Source organism: Bipolaris sorokiniana, assembly GCF_000338995.1.
Source record: "Bipolaris sorokiniana ND90Pr unplaced genomic scaffold COCSAscaffold_10, whole genome shotgun sequence".
NCBI classification, from domain to species: Eukaryota; Fungi; Ascomycota; class Dothideomycetes; order Pleosporales; family Pleosporaceae; genus Bipolaris; species Bipolaris sorokiniana.
In genome coordinates, this window is record NW_006911904.1 from 1,259,281 (window position 1) to 1,275,188 (window position 15,908).

The 15,908-nt window shown below is 52.5% G+C and overlaps 8 protein-coding genes across 8 annotated transcripts; 4 read left to right on the top strand and 4 right to left on the bottom strand.

The window, feature by feature from the left end:
• Nucleotides 1-194: 194 nt before the first annotated feature.
• COCSADRAFT_94454 (uncharacterized protein) lies at nt 195-796 on the bottom strand (the record flags this gene model as incomplete). The annotated part of the gene is made up of 2 exons (XM_007703811.1): nt 195-373; nt 439-796. 2 exons carry the CDS (start codon nt 794-796, stop codon nt 195-197), a joined length of 537 nt encoding a protein of 178 aa, XP_007702001.1.
• Nucleotides 797-966: 170 nt separating this feature from the next.
• Nucleotides 967-2,707, top strand: COCSADRAFT_38563 (uncharacterized protein). Its single transcript, XM_007703456.1, has 4 exons — nt 967-1,256; nt 1,317-1,879; nt 1,933-2,029; nt 2,084-2,707. Exons 1-4 carry the CDS (start codon nt 1,127-1,129, stop codon nt 2,317-2,319), a joined length of 1,026 nt encoding a protein of 341 aa, XP_007701646.1. The 5' UTR covers nt 967-1,126; the 3' UTR covers nt 2,320-2,707.
• A 269-nt stretch (nt 2,708-2,976) lies between these two features.
• COCSADRAFT_60524 (uncharacterized protein) lies at nt 2,977-3,585 on the bottom strand (the record flags this gene model as incomplete). Its single annotated transcript, XM_007703479.2, has 1 exon — nt 2,977-3,585. A coding segment is annotated over one exon (609 nt), but the record flags the coding sequence as incomplete, so codon positions are not given.
• A 302-nt stretch (nt 3,586-3,887) lies between these two features.
• COCSADRAFT_121626 (uncharacterized protein) lies at nt 3,888-6,522 on the top strand. Its single transcript, XM_007703812.1, has 4 exons — nt 3,888-4,038; nt 4,095-4,884; nt 4,934-5,694; nt 5,865-6,522. The coding sequence occupies exons 2-4, from the start codon at nt 4,108-4,110 to the stop codon at nt 6,238-6,240; spliced, it is 1,914 nt and encodes a 637-aa protein (XP_007702002.1). The 5' UTR covers nt 3,888-4,038; nt 4,095-4,107; the 3' UTR covers nt 6,241-6,522.
• A 735-nt stretch (nt 6,523-7,257) lies between these two features.
• COCSADRAFT_94549 (uncharacterized protein) lies at nt 7,258-9,343 on the top strand (the record flags this gene model as incomplete). The annotated part of the gene is made up of 6 exons (XM_007703813.1): nt 7,258-7,514; nt 7,577-7,794; nt 7,861-8,042; nt 8,102-8,315; nt 8,363-8,615; nt 8,665-9,343. 6 exons carry the CDS (start codon nt 7,258-7,260, stop codon nt 9,341-9,343), a joined length of 1,803 nt encoding a protein of 600 aa, XP_007702003.1.
• A 460-nt stretch (nt 9,344-9,803) lies between these two features.
• Nucleotides 9,804-11,730, top strand: COCSADRAFT_38567 (uncharacterized protein). Its single transcript, XM_007703457.1, has 2 exons — nt 9,804-10,730; nt 10,791-11,730. The coding sequence occupies exons 1-2, from the start codon at nt 10,076-10,078 to the stop codon at nt 11,531-11,533; spliced, it is 1,398 nt and encodes a 465-aa protein (XP_007701647.1). The 5' UTR covers nt 9,804-10,075; the 3' UTR covers nt 11,534-11,730.
• On the bottom strand, nt 11,712-13,950 carry COCSADRAFT_38568 (uncharacterized protein). The gene has a single exon (XM_007703458.1). The coding sequence runs from the start codon at nt 13,823-13,825 to the stop codon at nt 11,732-11,734; it is 2,094 nt and encodes a 697-aa protein (XP_007701648.1). The 5' UTR covers nt 13,826-13,950; the 3' UTR covers nt 11,712-11,731.
• Nucleotides 13,951-14,108: 158 nt separating this feature from the next.
• Nucleotides 14,109-15,821, bottom strand: COCSADRAFT_38569 (uncharacterized protein). The gene is made up of 2 exons (XM_007703459.1): nt 15,023-15,821; nt 14,109-14,966 (listed from the first exon to the last, which is right to left on the bottom strand). Exons 1-2 carry the CDS (start codon nt 15,486-15,488, stop codon nt 14,227-14,229), a joined length of 1,206 nt encoding a protein of 401 aa, XP_007701649.1. The 5' UTR covers nt 15,489-15,821; the 3' UTR covers nt 14,109-14,226.
• Between the last annotated feature and the right edge of the window lie 87 nt (nt 15,822-15,908).

The following is a 15,908-nucleotide window of genomic DNA, read 5'->3' on the forward strand; positions in this document are numbered from 1 at the left end:
CGCTTGGTTCGATCTTTAACAAGTGTCTCGTGTATATCGTATGACTCGAGCATAATGCCATATGTTGTTACATTTTCAATGTACAAGAAATTCTCTATTCCCATCCGGCGTCGCTGCGCAAGTGGGAAGAATACCCAACAGAGAGAAAGCTGGATGCTGCCATTCCTACCCCATGATCACTCTCGGCGGTGACATCATCTCCTCCAACCTGTATGCTTCAAGATCTGTTCTTCCTTCTCTTTGCGTGGGTCGGGCTCCATGGTGCGCTTTCTCCGTGCCTCGTCTCGTCTCTCGCGTGCGAGCTGTTTGGCCTGCTTATCAGTAGGTCGGCGAATAGCCCAATTGAGCTGACCGAAGATGTTGGTTTTGATTGCTAGCATCAATTGTCAGCTGTATGTCTAGACAATGCCACTAGCATGTCCTGAGACAGCCACCTACCATCTACACAGTATGGGCAGAGAATGTGCAGCCGCTTGACCCTCCCGCATGCTGAGCATCTGTTCAGTGATGTGATATCCTTCAGCCCTTTCCCGGCCATGAACCGTTGTCGCTTCTTGCGATACGATGTTTTTTTCTTGGGCACTGCATTGAGGATTCCGTCCCAGATGTCCGCTAATGACGGTATCTTTGGCAGTGACAGTGAGGGTATTGCGAGTGCGCCGAAAGGTGTATTCAGTGCACCAAAGGGCTGTGTGAGGCGTTGCAGAAAAGGCGCATTCAAGACGGGTCGCGTGGAGGCATTGAGGCCCGGCAGAAGGGTCTGCCAGAGCGGGGGGAGTGGGCGAGCAAGGGCCATTTCTCTGGCTGGGCTGCCCGCAATGTTGGCGATGGCGGTGATGGAGTTGCAAATTGTCGGCGCACGAGTGTCCGAGCGTGCAGGTCGCGCCTTACCGCCCTCCCACTAGCGCGCTTTCGCTTCCTAAGGCCGACCCCTTTCCCGCGCCTGGTGTCTCCGCGAGAAAGTCGCCAGCCCAGCGACCCTGACTATTTACTTCCCAGCCAGAGACCCTACCTTTTTCTGTTTTTACCTTGTCCTTCTGCCACAAGGTCTAGCTCCCCCATAACATACACTCTCCGCATCTCTTCTTAGCTACATACCCGCCACCCGAGGCCCCCACCGCCCACAATGGCTGCCGCGCACCAGAACCAGTCGCAGCCCATCTTCCCTGACAGCTATGTCGGTTTCGACAGCATCACCAAGCAGATTGAGCGCAAGTCAATCAAGCGGGGCTTCCAGTTCAACGTCATCTGTGTTGGTAAGGACCGCTATTTGAACTGACTGTCTTGTGTACACGCCCACTAACAGGTGTAACCAGGCCAGACGGGTCTGGGCAAGTCAACTCTCATCAACACGCTCTTCGCCTCGCACCTCATGGACAGCAAGGGCCGCTTCCAGCCCGACGAGGAGGTCCGCAGCACTACCAACATCCACCCTGTCTCACACATCATCGAGGAAAACGGCGTGCGTCTCCGCCTCAACATCGTCGACACCCCCGGCTACGGCGACCTGATCAACAATGAACGCTGCTGGGACCCCATTGTCAAGTACATCAAGGACCAGCACAGTGCCTACCTCCGCAAGGAGCTCACTGCTCAGCGTGAGAGGTACCTCCAGGACACGCGTATCCACTGCTGCTTGTTCTTCATCCAGCCATCTGGCCACGCCCTGAAGCCCATTGACATTGTTGTCCTCAAGAAGCTTAGCGAGTTTGTCAACGTCGTTCCTGTCATTGCCAAGAGTGACAGCTTGACGATGGAGGAGCGTGCTGAGTTCAAGCACCGAATAAAGGAGGAGTTCCAGTTCCACAACCTGCGCATGTACCCCTACGACAATGAGGAGGATGACAGCGAGGAAGTTCAGGCAAAGCAGGCCATCAAGGTATGCTGGAAGTGCGCTGGTATTTGAGACGGGCAACAGCTAACATGTAGCAGGAGCTCTTGCCCTTTGCCGTTGTCGGTTCCGAGAGGACTGTTGTTGTTAATGGCAAGAACGTCCGTGGTCGCCAGAACAAGTGGGGTATTATCAACGGTGAGCAACAGCATACCCATCTTATCCTCACGCAATTGGGCTAACGCGTCGTAGTCGAGGACGAGAACCACTGCGAATTCGTATACCTCCGCAACTTCCTTACCCGCACCCACTTGCAAGACCTGATCGAGACAACGGCACAAATCCACTACGAATCGTTCCGTGCTAAGCAGCTGCTTGCGCTCAAAGAAAGCAGTGCCCACGGAGGCCACTCCTCGCGCCCCATCTCACCTGCCGCTGATCGCGAGCTCAGCAGGAACAGCCAGCGCATGACCATGAACGGGTACTAGGACTTCCCGCACCATAGTCGCGTCGATAGCAATACAGGCAGGCCTGGCGGCCCTCCACCGCCACGTATGGATCCACGCTCGGACAGGCACTTTTCTATGGATCCGGCCTGAGCTTTTCGTGTCTGAGGGAGCAGTGCGTGAGGAGGGTAGTTTGGAACGTTTTGATACCAGTGCATCATCTAGCACGAAAATGGGGAGGGAGGGAGCGACAGGCTTTGCGGCACACTTCAGATTTGACACCTTTCTCAATATCCTTTTAGTTACGATGGACCTTTTTAACTTCTTTCTGATCTCGTATGTCATAGCACGGTGTAGTGGGTTGGGCTGAGACCTGGGTTGTCGCCCAGATTCCTTCTAGGATAGCAAAGTAATTCGAAGCCAACTGGTCTTCACCATTGTTTGTTACTGTGTGCGCAATGGCTTCCGTGTGGATGACCTTGTTTCCCATACTCCCATACTCTTTCCTCTACCGGCTTCGGATCAGGCCATTGTACATGGATGTTGTGAGACTTGCCGGATAGCGCCATGCAGCGGCTTCGGAGATGCGGCCCCACTGTTTTGTTCTGCCGCTCAATCCTCCTTGCATCTGTGGATGATACCGATACAAAGTGGAACCTAACTGTTCTGGGTAACACGGGTGTTGGTGTTTGGAAGACTTCACCTCAACAGCTTCGACCCAGCAAAGTCCTCGATACTATCATCGCCCTTGTTTCCGCCGCCTTTCTTTGCTTGTCCTGTAATGCGCACGGGTCCCCCGCTCTTTGCTCTGGCGGGTGAACCGTCAGGTGACTTTGACGACGCCACAGTGGTATCGGTTTCGCCAACAATGCGCTCAATGACTTTTGCCTTGGCTCCAGCCCTCTTGAACCGATCGTCAAAGTCAGCAACTGCTTCTTCAGTGTTTGCCGTGTCGAAAGTCTCTGGGTCCGTCAAAGAATGCAGCAGCGTGGCATTGTTCTTTAGCCTTTCATTCTTTGGAAGCAGTGGTATTCTCTCTTGGCTCTCCTTCTTCCCTGCTCCTCCGTCCTCTGACTTGGTGATTTGAACATTGCTTGTGTTCGGCTCAGAGGTGAGGCCGGGGAGCCGCGAACCCCATACTACGCTCCTCCCGTGCAGCTCGCCAAGAGCGGCAAACTTCTCAAACCCTTTTTCGAGTCCAAAGATTCGGCCTTCGATACGACCGGCGTGAGCGCCGTCTGAGACGCCGAGGTCGTAGGCTGCAGTGTAGAGAGTGTCTTCTAGAGTCAGGAGGGTATCGAAGGGGTCGTCGGAGACGTGATTTTGAGACGTCGGCTGCTGAGACATTGGATGATGGTTCAAAGAATAATTTTGGTATCCTTGTATGATGTCTCTTGGAGCAATGTTGTTTTCAATCATAGACGAAGACAGGGCTGTGTTGTTCCTCCAAGCTGCTTTCTTCGAGGGCTTACAAATCTAGTAGAATAACTAACTATAGTATTTGCAGTACTTGGGACTTTGCCCCTCAGGCCCACGCCGAGCATAGATCGGATTCAGGGTTTGGTGATTTTTGTGGCGTTGGCGCGGCGGGGTCGGTTCTGGCGGGGCTGCTACAACCACACACATCGGAGCCCGTGGCTGTCGCGTTTGACTCAGAAACTCTATCAGATCACGGCGTGAACGCATACATTCCGATATACACGTGCTGATCTCGTTTATTTGGTTCCACAACTGATACATACTTTATTCAAAGAGAAAGTAGTAAGAACAGACAACATCCTGTTTCCTAAAACATGATCACCCTAACACCCTCAAAGGACGCAACTTCCCATGACCGAGGCACCAAAGAAGATTCTGCCCGTCGAGGGCGAGCGCAATGTGCTCATTACTAGCGCTCTCCCATACGTAAACAATGTTCCACATTTGGGCAACATTGTCGGATCCGTACTTTCCGCCGACGTCTTCGCCCGTTTCTCGCGCGCACGAGGATACAACACACTATACATTTGCGGTACAGACGAGTATGGAACGGCTACAGAGACCAAGGCGATTGAAGAGAAGGTAACTCCCAAAGAGCTTTGCGATAAGTACTATGCGCTGCATAGCGAGGTCTACAAGTGGTTCAACATTTCGTTTGATCACTTCGGACGTACACCTACACAGCAGCAGACTGATATCGCACAAGACATCTTCACAAAGCTGTACAAGAATGGCTATCTCGAGGAGCAAACAACAACACAACCTTACTGTGAAACACACAAGAGCTTTCTTGCTGATCGATTCGTCGAGGGAACATGTCCGCTGTGCGGCTACGATGATGCGCGAGGCGATCAATGCGACAAGTGCGGACATCTCCTTGACCCCCTGGAGCTGAAGAACCCCCGGTGTAAGCTTGATGGCGCAACACCAGTTCCGCGCGAGACCAAGCACGTGTATCTCTGTCTAGATAAGCTACAGCCGCTAGAGGAGGAGTGGTTCAAGAAGGCAAGCAAAGAGGGCAATTGGAGCTCCAATGGTGTTCAGATTACTTCCTCCTGGCTCAAAGAAGGTCTACGACCGCGCGGTATCACGCGAGACCTGAAGTGGGGTACTGCAGTGCCTCTTGAGGTACGACGAATCCTTCAAAAGCTGACTAGAAATCAACTGACCAAATCAGGGCTATGAAGACAAGGTCATGTACGTGTGGTTCGACGCGTGTATAGGCTACGTCTCAATTACAGCAACCTACACAGAGGACTGGAAGCAGTGGTGGCATAACCCTGAACAAGTCAAGCTCTACCAGTTCATGGGCAAGGACAACGTACCATTTCATACCGTTGTCTTCCCCTGCTCGCAGATTGGTACCAAGGACAAGTGGACCATGCTCAACACTATCTCGACAACTGAGTATCTGAATTACGAGAAGGGAAAGTTTTCTAAGTCAAGAAATATTGGTGTGTTTGGCAACAATGCTAAGGAGACGGGTATCCCATCGGATGTGTGGCGCTACTACCTCCTCTCCCACCGCCCGGAAACTGGAGATACCGAGTTCGAATGGGACGGCTTCATTGCGGCAAACAACAACGAACTCCTCAAGAACCTTGGCAACTTCATCAATCGCGTCATCAAATTCGTCAACAACGCAAAGATCTACGATTCGGTTGTGCCTGATTACACCAAGTTTGATGATCCCTACTTTACCGAGCACAAGAAGAAGGTTAACGACTTGCTCAAAACGTACATTGCAGAGCTGGAAGATGTCAAGATTCGTGCTGGCCTTGCTACTGCGTTACACGTCTCAAGCTTGGGTAACTTGCTTCTGCAAGATAATCGCCTAGACAACAAGTTGGCCTCTGAGCAGCCAGATCGATGCGCTGCTGTGGTAGGACTTGCGCTAAGCCAGATCCATCTTCTTGCCAGTCTGATTCAACCATATATGTAAGTGAAATATCTCTTTTACGTCGTTTACATGGTCGGGACGGCGATAGCCGGAGCATTCATTGTACACACATCGGCGAGGGTCATTCCGCGTGACACGGAGCCCTTGTACACAGCTACACAGGACTATGAAACTGGCGCTATTGAACACATGGCTAACTGTGCGACAGGCCTGACACTACTACCGCCATCCTCTCGCAACTTAACGCAGAATTCCTTATCATCCCAGACAATTGGGAGGCACGTTCGCTGCCCGTTGGCCACAAGATCGGTACTGCCGGTTACCTCTTCAGTCAAATCAAGCCCGAAAAGGAGCAAGAATGGCGAGAGCAGTTCGGAGGTGAAGAGGCCCGCAAGGCAAAGGAAGAAAAGGCCAAGAAGGCGGCGGCTAAGAAGGCCGAGAAGGAGCGCAAGAAGGCTAAGAAGGCTGCTGGTGGTGACAAGACTGTCGAGGCTGCTGAGAAGGGACAAGACGGGCCTGCAGTAAAGACCGCAGAAGAGGAAGTATCGAGGGGTGTAGAGCAAGTCAGCCTTCAGACGTCTTAGTGTAATTGTCTTATGAAGGAATCTGAGGGAAGATTCGGCGTTGGCGATGGTACTGGGGTTCTCGGGGCATAGCAGTGGAGCGTTCGCATTCAACATCATAAGGGGTTTGTTTACAGTGTTGTAGCGGGCCTTTCCGGAAATTACCCGGTGACGATGATATGGGTTCCAAAGGTTTGGGCAGGCGGTCCTTTGTGACATGGTAGCCACGCGCACAGCAGAAGTTTGTGTTAGTAGACTAAACTCGAGCGTCCGAATAGAAGAAACATGATATGCTATTCCGGTCAAGTTCGCCGTGCCCAAATTTCGTATTTCTTGTTATTTGTTACCAAGGACTTTCTTTCATGTGAGATGTGGTTGGAGTGAGTGGTGGCCAAAGGACATGCACTGTGCGTTAGATGAGATTATACAACGGAACTCTCTAAGCAAGACCACACTTCAATCACATTTAGAGACTATCGTAGATGTCAATTGCTCTGTATATTGGTAAACCTCTTGTCTAATAGTAATCCCCGACAATGTCCGCTTGTACATGGGAGTGTAGTTGCTCCGAATGGGCCACCTTGTTGTAGTCTCACCTGTTCCTGACATGCTCATTCACTGAGGCAAGTAGGTCCCAGCCGCCCCTTCCTCAATCGCTCACATGCACAGCGTTTGCCCAAAACCGATGTAACACCCGCTTGGACTGTTTATCGCTCACCGTGAGGGGTTAAATTGGGTCTGGCCACTGCGCTTCTACTTCACTTTCATCACCACTGCGCTCGGTTCCTAGCCCTTATATAGCAATCGTTTTCTACCTCGATTTTCATTCCTCCTCACACTCGCTCTTTGACGACCTCCTCAAATACTTGTGGAGTTCATCACACACCAATCACGTCTCATCAATCACAGCTTTTACGCTCAAAGGTACACAACACCTCACCCCTCTGCTCCACCTTTTGCTCCATCTCTCCCACACCCTTTGCTCCTACGACTGCTTCAGTAGGCTTTAACAGTTGTAGCTCTAGGTTTCAAGTTACTATGGCGAGCGGATACGCGCCGCAGATGGAGAAGCTTGCCGGTATGGGCATCGGTGAGCAGCGCGAGTTCGCCCTTGGTGATGATACCATTGGCGACAGCGCAAAGCAGAGCACCACGAATAGATACAGCAGCGAAGCATCGATGGTGACCACCCCCACCGCTAACAACATTGATGTGGAGCAGCCCAAGGGCTCCGCTGAGATGGAGGCTGTCACTGTCGTCTGGACCAAGAATTGGTTGATTGCAGCTTATACCGCGTAAGTACACTGTCTTCCCATCAATTGCTTCAACTGGGACACTCACTGATACCGTGCTTTAGTATCATGCTCATTTCGTTCATCAATTCCCTCCAGCAGCAGGCCAACTTCACGTGGAAGCCCTACGTTACATCGACCTTCGCTAAGCACGGCTTGACTGCCATGACTGATATCGTTGCCAACATTGTCGGAGGTGTTTCCAAGCTGCCACTAGCCAAGTTCATTGATCTTGTCGGTCGTCCTCAGGGATTTCTCATCTGCTTGATCTGCATCGTTCTCTGTAAGTCTTGCCAGCTCGCTTTCCCTTTCCCTTTATACACTCTGCAGTGGCTTACAATTGATCCAGCATTGATGCTCATGGCTCAGTGCCAGGATGTAGAAACCTTTTGCGCAGCCCAAGTCATCTACTGGACTGGTATGAATGGTGTCGACTACGTCTTCAACATCTTCATCGCCGATACCTCACTCATGAAGAACCGCCTGATCTGGATGGCTTTCACAGGGTTCCCTTATGTCGTCAACACATTTGTAAGTGGCGTGTTCCTATGCACATAGTTCACTTGCTAACATTGTTTCTTCATACTTAGGCCGGACCCAAGCTTGGTGAAGTCTTTCTCAAGCACGGTGGCTGGCGCTGGGGTTATGGAACGTTCACCATCTTGACACCAGTCTTCTCGCTTACTTTCTGGGGAGTTTTCTGGCTCATGGGTAAACGGGCGAAGAAGCTAGGTATCCTCAAGCGTGAGAGCACCCATAGATCTCTGGTAGAGAGCATCAAGTACTGGTGCATCGAGTTTGATGGTGAGTACTCTTGCTGAGGATGGTTTCGCACTGCTAACAAAGCTCAGTCGTCGGACTCATCCTTGTATGTGGTGGCTTCTCGCTCCTCCTTCTTCCATTCCCGCTCGCCGCATATCAGAAAGATCGCTTCGCTTCGCCCATGGTCATCTGCATGATCGTCTTCGGAATACTTCTCGTTGCTCTCTTCATAGTGTGGGAGCGCTTCTACGCTCGCAAGTCGTTCTTCCCGTTCTACCTTATGAAGAACCGTTCCGTTATTGCGGCCTGCCTTTTGGGTGGAAACTCATGGATTGCTTTCTAGTAAGTTTTCAATATCTATCTCAAAGACAGCACTGACTGATTTCATCAGCTCCTACCGAATGATGTACTCGTCTTACCTTCAGGTCGTCTTTCAGCTTTCGGTCTCGAAGGCAGGCTATATCACCAATATCTTCAACATTGTCTCCTGTACCTGGGCCATCATTGTCAGCTTTGCGATGAAGTACACCGATACATACAAATGGGGAGCTGTCGTCGCGATTCCTATCCAGATTCTTATGACCAGTCTATTGATCTATCTCCGTACGCCAGGCAGCAATATTGCAGTCCTCATTGTAGTCGAGGTCTTTGGCGCCATGGCAAGCGCAATGCTCTACAATGTCGAGCAAGTCGCCATCATGATTGCTGTACCGCATGAGCAAGTAGCCGTCAGCATTGCGCTCCTCAACGTTATCACTGCAGTCGGCGGTGCCATCGGCCAGTCTATTAGCGCCACGATTTGGGCCCAGATGGTACCTCGGAAGATTGCCGAGTATCTTCCTCTTGCTCCTCCCGCCGAGGTTGCTCGACTCTACGGTGACATTAACGCCCAGTTGGCATCACCATGGGATAGTCCAGAGCGTCAGGCTGTGGTTCGTGCCTTTGCCGACACCCAAAAGACAATGGTTATCTTCGGAACCTGTACACTTGTCCCGTGCTTGGTATGGGTAGCTATGTTAAAGAACTCGCGCATGAGCGAGCACAAGGCTAGGAAGGGTCTCCAGGCTTAGTATATCACTACAAGGTCTGGGTCTGCGCCGCACATGTGCGGTACAAAAGTAGACATGTATGGGATGACGGGTCGGAATGGGCAACGGGCGATCTGGATGATGGTGCTGTTCGCCCTACACCACGACTCTACTGATGTTATGTATAGTTATTATATTCGAGTCCAATGAAATGATTAATTATTTGACATGATTATAACGTGTCTACTCCGAAGGGCATTGTTTGTGAAATTCCACACAATGTGATAACCAGAACCAAAGAGAAAAGATATCGTGTCCTTTGTGCATAATACCCAAGGCTTACTCAACGCGTAATCAGCGTAGTCGTGATCGAGGCTCAGCATTGGATGGTCTAGGGACCGGGAATGGTTTCGGAACCAGTGGGACGGCGGGACATGCAAACCCCCAACCACTATGACGTCCAATGGTCTCTTACCCTGCATCCATGCAACTCAATCCATGCACCATTCTGATCTATAGTACTACCTGATAGCTGCGGCGCACTGTCTTGTTCTAGTCGGGCAGCACGATACTCCCTTAACATCATTGGCGGTGAAGCGCCAACGCATACCAGCCTCGCCAATTCCCTGGGTCAGACGCTTGCATCGGTCCCACCAGCCACCCTCGACGACACACCGCACGCGTACCATGCTTTTCCCATGAATCTGACATGCTTCGTTTTATTGAATTCTAAGGGTCCGTACCAAAGAAACATCACATTCTCAGACTGTCAAAATGCATTTGCATCACCTGTTCTCATTACCGCCGGCTATCATCGCCCTGTGCGCAACCTCATCTGTTGTCGCCGCCCAAGCCGATTCGCACCAGCAACAATGGCCGCACAATGTACCCAAGCACCTTAAGTACTTCCCCGAGGACGAGGTGCATGCGAAGCGCGGGTTGAGCGTCGCGCAGAGGTTGCAGCATGAGAAGCCGATTGGAGTCAAGAAGATGAGTTTGGACGAAGGAGAAATGTTTATGCTCGACAATTGGATATTCGCCTCGGAATCTCAACAACAGTCTCGGAGATCCGACTCGGACAATCTGGGTAACCTCACAGTACAAGCTGTATCGCCTTTACGACCGCTGGCCCAGTCCGACTGGTTAGCGCGCATGCACATTAGAGATGTGTTGCTCAAACGCCAATTCAAATGTCCCGAGGGAACGAATAGCTGCGAGTCGATTGGGGCGCCGGACGTATGCTGCGGTACAGGAAGCAATTGCATAAATACCAGTGGTAGCTCTGACGCCGGAAATGTTGGGTGTTGCCCCAAAGGACAAACTTGCGCCGGAAACGTCAACTGTGATACTGCGAGCGGATACTCAAGTTGCCCTGGTTCACCGAACGGAGGATGCTGTTTGCCTGGATTTAAATGCCAGGGCGTAGGATGTAAGTCCAAAACACACCACCAACAAGATTTCATGATCAGGCAGATATTAACCTGCACAGGCGTCCTAGAAGCCACATCAACAACCTTCATCCCGCCCTCTTCCACCTCCTCTACCGTTGCTCCCCCCGCCCCAACCACATCAGCAGCCCCAACCTCCACCACACCCTCCCCCTCCAGCACAACCCCACCACCCACCTCATCCTCCTCTCGCACCGCATACACCTGCTCAACAGGCTGGTTCTCCTGCCCCGCCTCCCTCGGCGGCGGCTGCTGCCAAAACGGCCGCACCTGCGCAACAGGTGCCTCCTGCATCGGCGACACCCCCACCAGCACGCGCGCCCCGGACGCCCCAATCCGGCCCACAAGCGGCACTACGACCGCCGCCCAGGCCACCAGCGCAGACGTCTGCCCTCAAGGCTTCTACGTCTGCAGCGCTTACTACCCCTCGGGCTGCTGCCGCGTCGGCCGCGACTGCCAGACTACGGGGTCCTCGTGCGTACTTCCTACGGGTACGGTAGTGGATACGAATGGTGTTACGGTTGTTGCGCCGACGACGAACGCGGGGAGTTGTCCGAGTGCGTGGTATAGCTGTGCTGCGAGCGCGGGCGGGAATTGCTGTCCTCAGGGTTATGCGTGTGGTGAGCAGCAGTGTACGGCGACGGCGAGTGGACAGGCGGGGACGACGGAGAAGGCTACGCCGAGTAGTAGTAGTAGTAGTAAGGCGAGTTTTGTGACGGCATTCCCGATTGCTGTGTCGCTTTTTGCGGCGGGGGCGATTGGGGTTGCGATGGTGGTGTTGTGAGGGTGAGATGTTGAGATGGTTCTATCTTTTTTTATGATGACGATAACGATGATGAAGGCGAACATGATTTAAACGATGATGGGTATATAGCGCGGGTTTTTTATACATATACACTTAGAACATGATTCATTTACATTTCTACATGAATTTTAATGCAAATTGAAAACAAGAAAATAAATGGGGATTCTTCTACACTGCCTATAGCTTGTAGCTTCCCGCACCCTTCTTCACTCCATCCTTGACTTCTTTGCCCTCGACATCCGTAATAACACCCTTGCGTCCGATAATCTGTACGCCACCCTTCTTCAAGTCGCCCAGCAACTGCTTCTTCTCGCCCCTCTTCTTCTCCTTGCCCTCTACCTTTTGCTCCTTGGGTTTATTGAGACCAGCCTTCTTAGCCCTCTCCTTTGCGCGCCGTCGCCTCGACGACTTCTCCTCGCGAGACATTTCTTCGCGGGCAACGGGCATGCCGCTCTTTGTGACAATTTCGGCCTTGTTTTGCTCGTCGCCGGGCTTGTAGATTTCTTGGGGCGCGAGCATGCTTGCGCCTGCGACGTCGCCGCCAGCAGTGGGGCGGGCATCTTCCATTTCGATGGCGGGCGCATCGGTCCGGATTTCAAGATTGGGTGCTGCTGGCTTGGGCTTGAAGTGTGAAGAGCTGAGGGAATCGAGTTTGGCTGATACGCTTTTCCAGAGGGCGGAGATCTCTTCGTGCTCCTTTTTGAGTTTCTCGTCCTTGGCCTCGACGAAGTTGGGGTCCGTCTGGCGTAGGTGCTCTTCTTCGTAGATTTCGGCCAGACCTTTTCCAGATTTGGTGTCATCTATCTCGACACGGCCACGGCGGGGGCCTGTTGCGAGGTCGTCTGGCCTTCGGCGGTGCACCTCGTCAAATTCTCCAGCCAAGATGCGTCGTTTGATAAGCGCCTCAATGTCTTCTGATGTTTCTTGGGTGACTATTGGGACGGGTTTGCCGGCTCTTTCGAACTCGAGATTCTCCTCGAGGAGCGAGTTCAGCGGGCGATCAGCTGCGCGTGCTTCTCCAGATAACTGCCATTGTCGTTTTGCAACATTGGCTGCTTCTAGCTTCCTAATCTCTTCTGCTATCTTGGCCTGTCTACGTTCGTGTGTGGATCGTCTTGACTTTGGATCTGAAGGGTCAACATCCGAAAGATCGCCATCGCTTTCTACATCATCATCGTCCTCGAACAGATCTCTGTGTACCTTGGCCATAGTACGCTCCACGTCTTCTTCGATCTCTTCTTCTGGCTCCTCCTGCTTCTCCGGGAAGTTGTGGGGGTTCGGCCGCCCTCGCTTCTTGCTGTTCTTGTTCTTGTTCTTTCCAGCTTTCTGCGCCGGTGGCGCAAAGAAATCCTTGTACATGACGTTGTTGGCGTTCATGTCAGCGTCAAGACCGTCCAGGTCGCCCTCCTCAAAATCATCCTCATCGCCGCTGTCACCCTCGGGCGCATTGAGATCTGCGTTGCCAAAGGTTGGTCCACCTTCATCGGATTCTTCATCAGACGCGTCTCCTGACGAAGGCCGCGCCTTGGTCTTGGCACCACCGTCTTCCATTGGGTCTGCCTCCCAATTTATCTCTTCGTCGTCGCTATCCACGCCCTCTCCTCTCTGATCTTGCTGTTCTAGGAAGTCGGTTTGCTTGTTAAAATCATCTATAGAGAAGAAGCCATCGTTGAGACCATTTGGATCGGGCACATATGTTTCTGCAGGCTCGTCATCAGATCCCTCGTCGGAGAGCAAGCCCTCTTCGCCATCTTCCATTTCTTCATCTTCGTCTTCCGACTCGTCGTCTTCTGGCTTCGTATCCTCGTCATCGTCCACACCGTCATATTCCCAATCCACACCCTCTTCTCCTATATCAGACTCGGTGTGGTATTCCTCAGGCTCTTCAAGATCCTCTTCGTCTTCTTCATCAAACTCGGGTATGACACCATCTTCCTGTTCTGGCAGCGAAAGTTCAATTTCCTCTGCTGTCGCCTCAACAATCTTGCGTGTCTGCTCGAACACTTGGTCCACCCCGAAGCCGTCTACATGGACTTTCTTCAGGTGCAAGACATTAATGTCGTCGTCATAGCCTCCACCCCGCTTCCGCTTCTTGCGCAACTCTTGTTGCCGTCTCGACTGCGATTCACTCACGCCAGCAGCGACGGGGTCGAGATATTGTTTCGCAGCGGCCAGGAAAGTCGCATTAAGTTGAGAAGTGGGCTGCAAGAAGGCGAGGGGGTTTGTGAGCAAACTTGTGGGCGCAGTCGCAGCGGCGGGCTGGAGCTCCATTGGGGGCGGAGGGGCCGAGCCCAGGGAGAGTGTGTGTGAAGAAACAGAGGTATCGGGCGAAAAGGAAGGCTGTGCCATCCTATCGAATTGTCGTGGCTGAATGCGGTTGGGAAGACTCGCAGTGCAGAGGCACTGAAGTTCGCGCGACAGCATTCGAACTTTTTTGGTGGAGAAGGTGGTCATAGCGCGCGTTAGCTCGACCGCCGCCTAGAGCATAACACTTTTGAGATACACACTATCACAGACAACAAAAAATACGAACAATTCGAGAAATGCATAGCTTCGTGAGGTTTCATCAGTTATATTATATGTTCATGATTATAAATGCAGAACCTCAAGCTGGCCATAGCAGCGCCGTGCTGATCATGTGAAATGAGTAACAGAAAATCATCGTTATACTTCTATCCTTCTATCCTCTCCCCCTCCTTCTTCAGCTTCTGGTGAACACTCTTCAACAATTCAAAGGTGAGCATAGTCGTAACGGCCGCAGGGACAGCGCGAACCATATTGGTACCCATTCCGTTGTAGAAGGCTCTCCAACCCTCTTCTTGGAGGATTACAGTGCATGTTCGAAGTATGCCACGATAGCGAGGTATATTGATCATACCATCTGAAGAAGCTGTTCCTGGAGGTCGTGTATGGAGTTGATCGTGGTGCCCTCCTCGAAACGTAATATGGTTGTCTGAGTGCTCGGGAAGCGCTCGTTGCTGGGTCTGCAGCCGTGTGCGCAAAACCTCGTGTGGATATGTAGCCGATGTCGCAGTCATTTTGCTGAGTACAGTGGCCAGCGCAATTGCAAACCAATGCACCTCCTCGGTCTTTGTGTCTGTTTGGCCCATTTCTAGGCCAGTAAATTTCATCTTCAGGAATTCGTATAGTGGAAACTGGATAGCGACGTGTGTGAGTCCAAGCAGAGCTGGCGTAAGTCCAGAGTAGAAGGATATAAGACCTTCTTTGGCGTACATCTTGCGGAAGGCATCAAATGTGTTTTTGTAGTGCCATGGCGGCCGATGTTCATCTGATGCACGAGCGCTGACTTGTGACATCAATCTCGTCTTGACAACCCAAATGGGGTTGGTGACTAGGGTCGAACAGCCACCGGCAACTAATGAGGCAATGGTTCGAGCGAGCCATTTGTTCTCTGAAATTCAGGCCTAGTCAGTAACGCAAGATAAAGAACCTGGAGTGATTACTAACCCATCTGAGGATAGAGAAGATTCTTGGTCTGATCGTATGTGCTCATATAGACTGCCCAGGTCGGAATGTAGCCAAGTAGCATTGGGCCGAGGCCTCTGTATAGGCCGCGGATGCCATCCTCGACCCAGATGATGCGCGCAGTGCCACCGAGGCCTTTGTAGACAGTGCGGGGCGGACCAGTATACTTTCGTGGGCGAAATGAGCCCTGCGCCTGCAATCGCGTTTTAATGACATCAAGCGGGCAGGTGACGATGCCGGAAGCGACGCCGGCAGAAGCCCCGCACAGCGCATTGACGGAGCCGTCAGGAAGGTTTGCGACTTTGACAGCCAGGTTCGCAATGGGCGCGCTCCAGGCACTCTGCTTGGTGGGTATCGACATGTCGCGCGGTTGGACAGGCCGGGCGGATGGCGCATACCGGTCGGGGACTTTCGTCGGGGACGGCGGCTCGGGATCGTGTGTCGACATGGGTGGCACTGCGTGTGCCGATTCATTAGAGCCAGTCTATGGGCGTGGTTGAAGAGTGGGTGGGTGCGTACAGGCCGTCGTCCCCTTTGCGGTGCCTCAGTGTGCGGAAACCCCGCAGCACTTGAGTAACACAAGAATTAACGATTGTTCGGCTCCATTGACGAGCGGACCAAGTGCGGAGTTGTCTCTGAGGATGCCAGGCCAGGCGACTGCACCAACTGTCGCGGGGCGGTTGTCTGGGGCGCGGGGTGAGAGAAAGGGCGGCGTGGGGTGGCGGTGGTGGTGATGGTGGATGCTGTGGTGGTGGTGCAGAGCTTGGTTCTCGATGCGACGTCAGAGCCAGTGTCAAGCACGAGTGAAGCTGCTTGAGCGGGTGGGGACTGCCCGATCGCTGACTAAGTCCTGGTCCGCCGCCGGCCA

Coding starts and splice junctions, on each gene's coding strand:
- COCSADRAFT_38563 (XM_007703456.1), top strand. CDS start 1,127: ATGGCTGCCGCGCACCAGAACCAGTCGCAGCCCATCTTCCCTGACAGC. Junction 1,880..1,932: donor AGGCAAAGCAGGCCATCAAG/GTATGCTGGAAG, acceptor AACATGTAGCAG/GAGCTCTTGCCCTTTGCCGT. Junction 2,030..2,083: donor CAAGTGGGGTATTATCAACG/GTGAGCAACAGC, acceptor AACGCGTCGTAG/TCGAGGACGAGAACCACTGC.
- COCSADRAFT_38569 (XM_007703459.1), bottom strand. CDS start 15,488: ATGTCGACACACGATCCCGAGCCGCCGTCCCCGACGAAAGTCCCCGAC. Junction 14,967..15,022: donor TCTTCTCTATCCTCAGATGG/GTTAGTAATCAC, acceptor CCTGAATTTCAG/AGAACAAATGGCTCGCTCGA.
- COCSADRAFT_121626 (XM_007703812.1), top strand. CDS start 4,108: ATGACCGAGGCACCAAAGAAGATTCTGCCCGTCGAGGGCGAGCGCAAT. Junction 4,885..4,933: donor GTACTGCAGTGCCTCTTGAG/GTACGACGAATC, acceptor TGACCAAATCAG/GGCTATGAAGACAAGGTCAT. Junction 5,695..5,864: donor AGTCTGATTCAACCATATAT/GTAAGTGAAATA, acceptor ACTGTGCGACAG/GCCTGACACTACTACCGCCA.
- COCSADRAFT_38567 (XM_007703457.1), top strand. CDS start 10,076: ATGCATTTGCATCACCTGTTCTCATTACCGCCGGCTATCATCGCCCTG. Junction 10,731..10,790: donor TAAATGCCAGGGCGTAGGAT/GTAAGTCCAAAA, acceptor TAACCTGCACAG/GCGTCCTAGAAGCCACATCA.
- COCSADRAFT_38568 (XM_007703458.1), bottom strand. CDS start 13,825: ATGGAGCTCCAGCCCGCCGCTGCGACTGCGCCCACAAGTTTGCTCACA.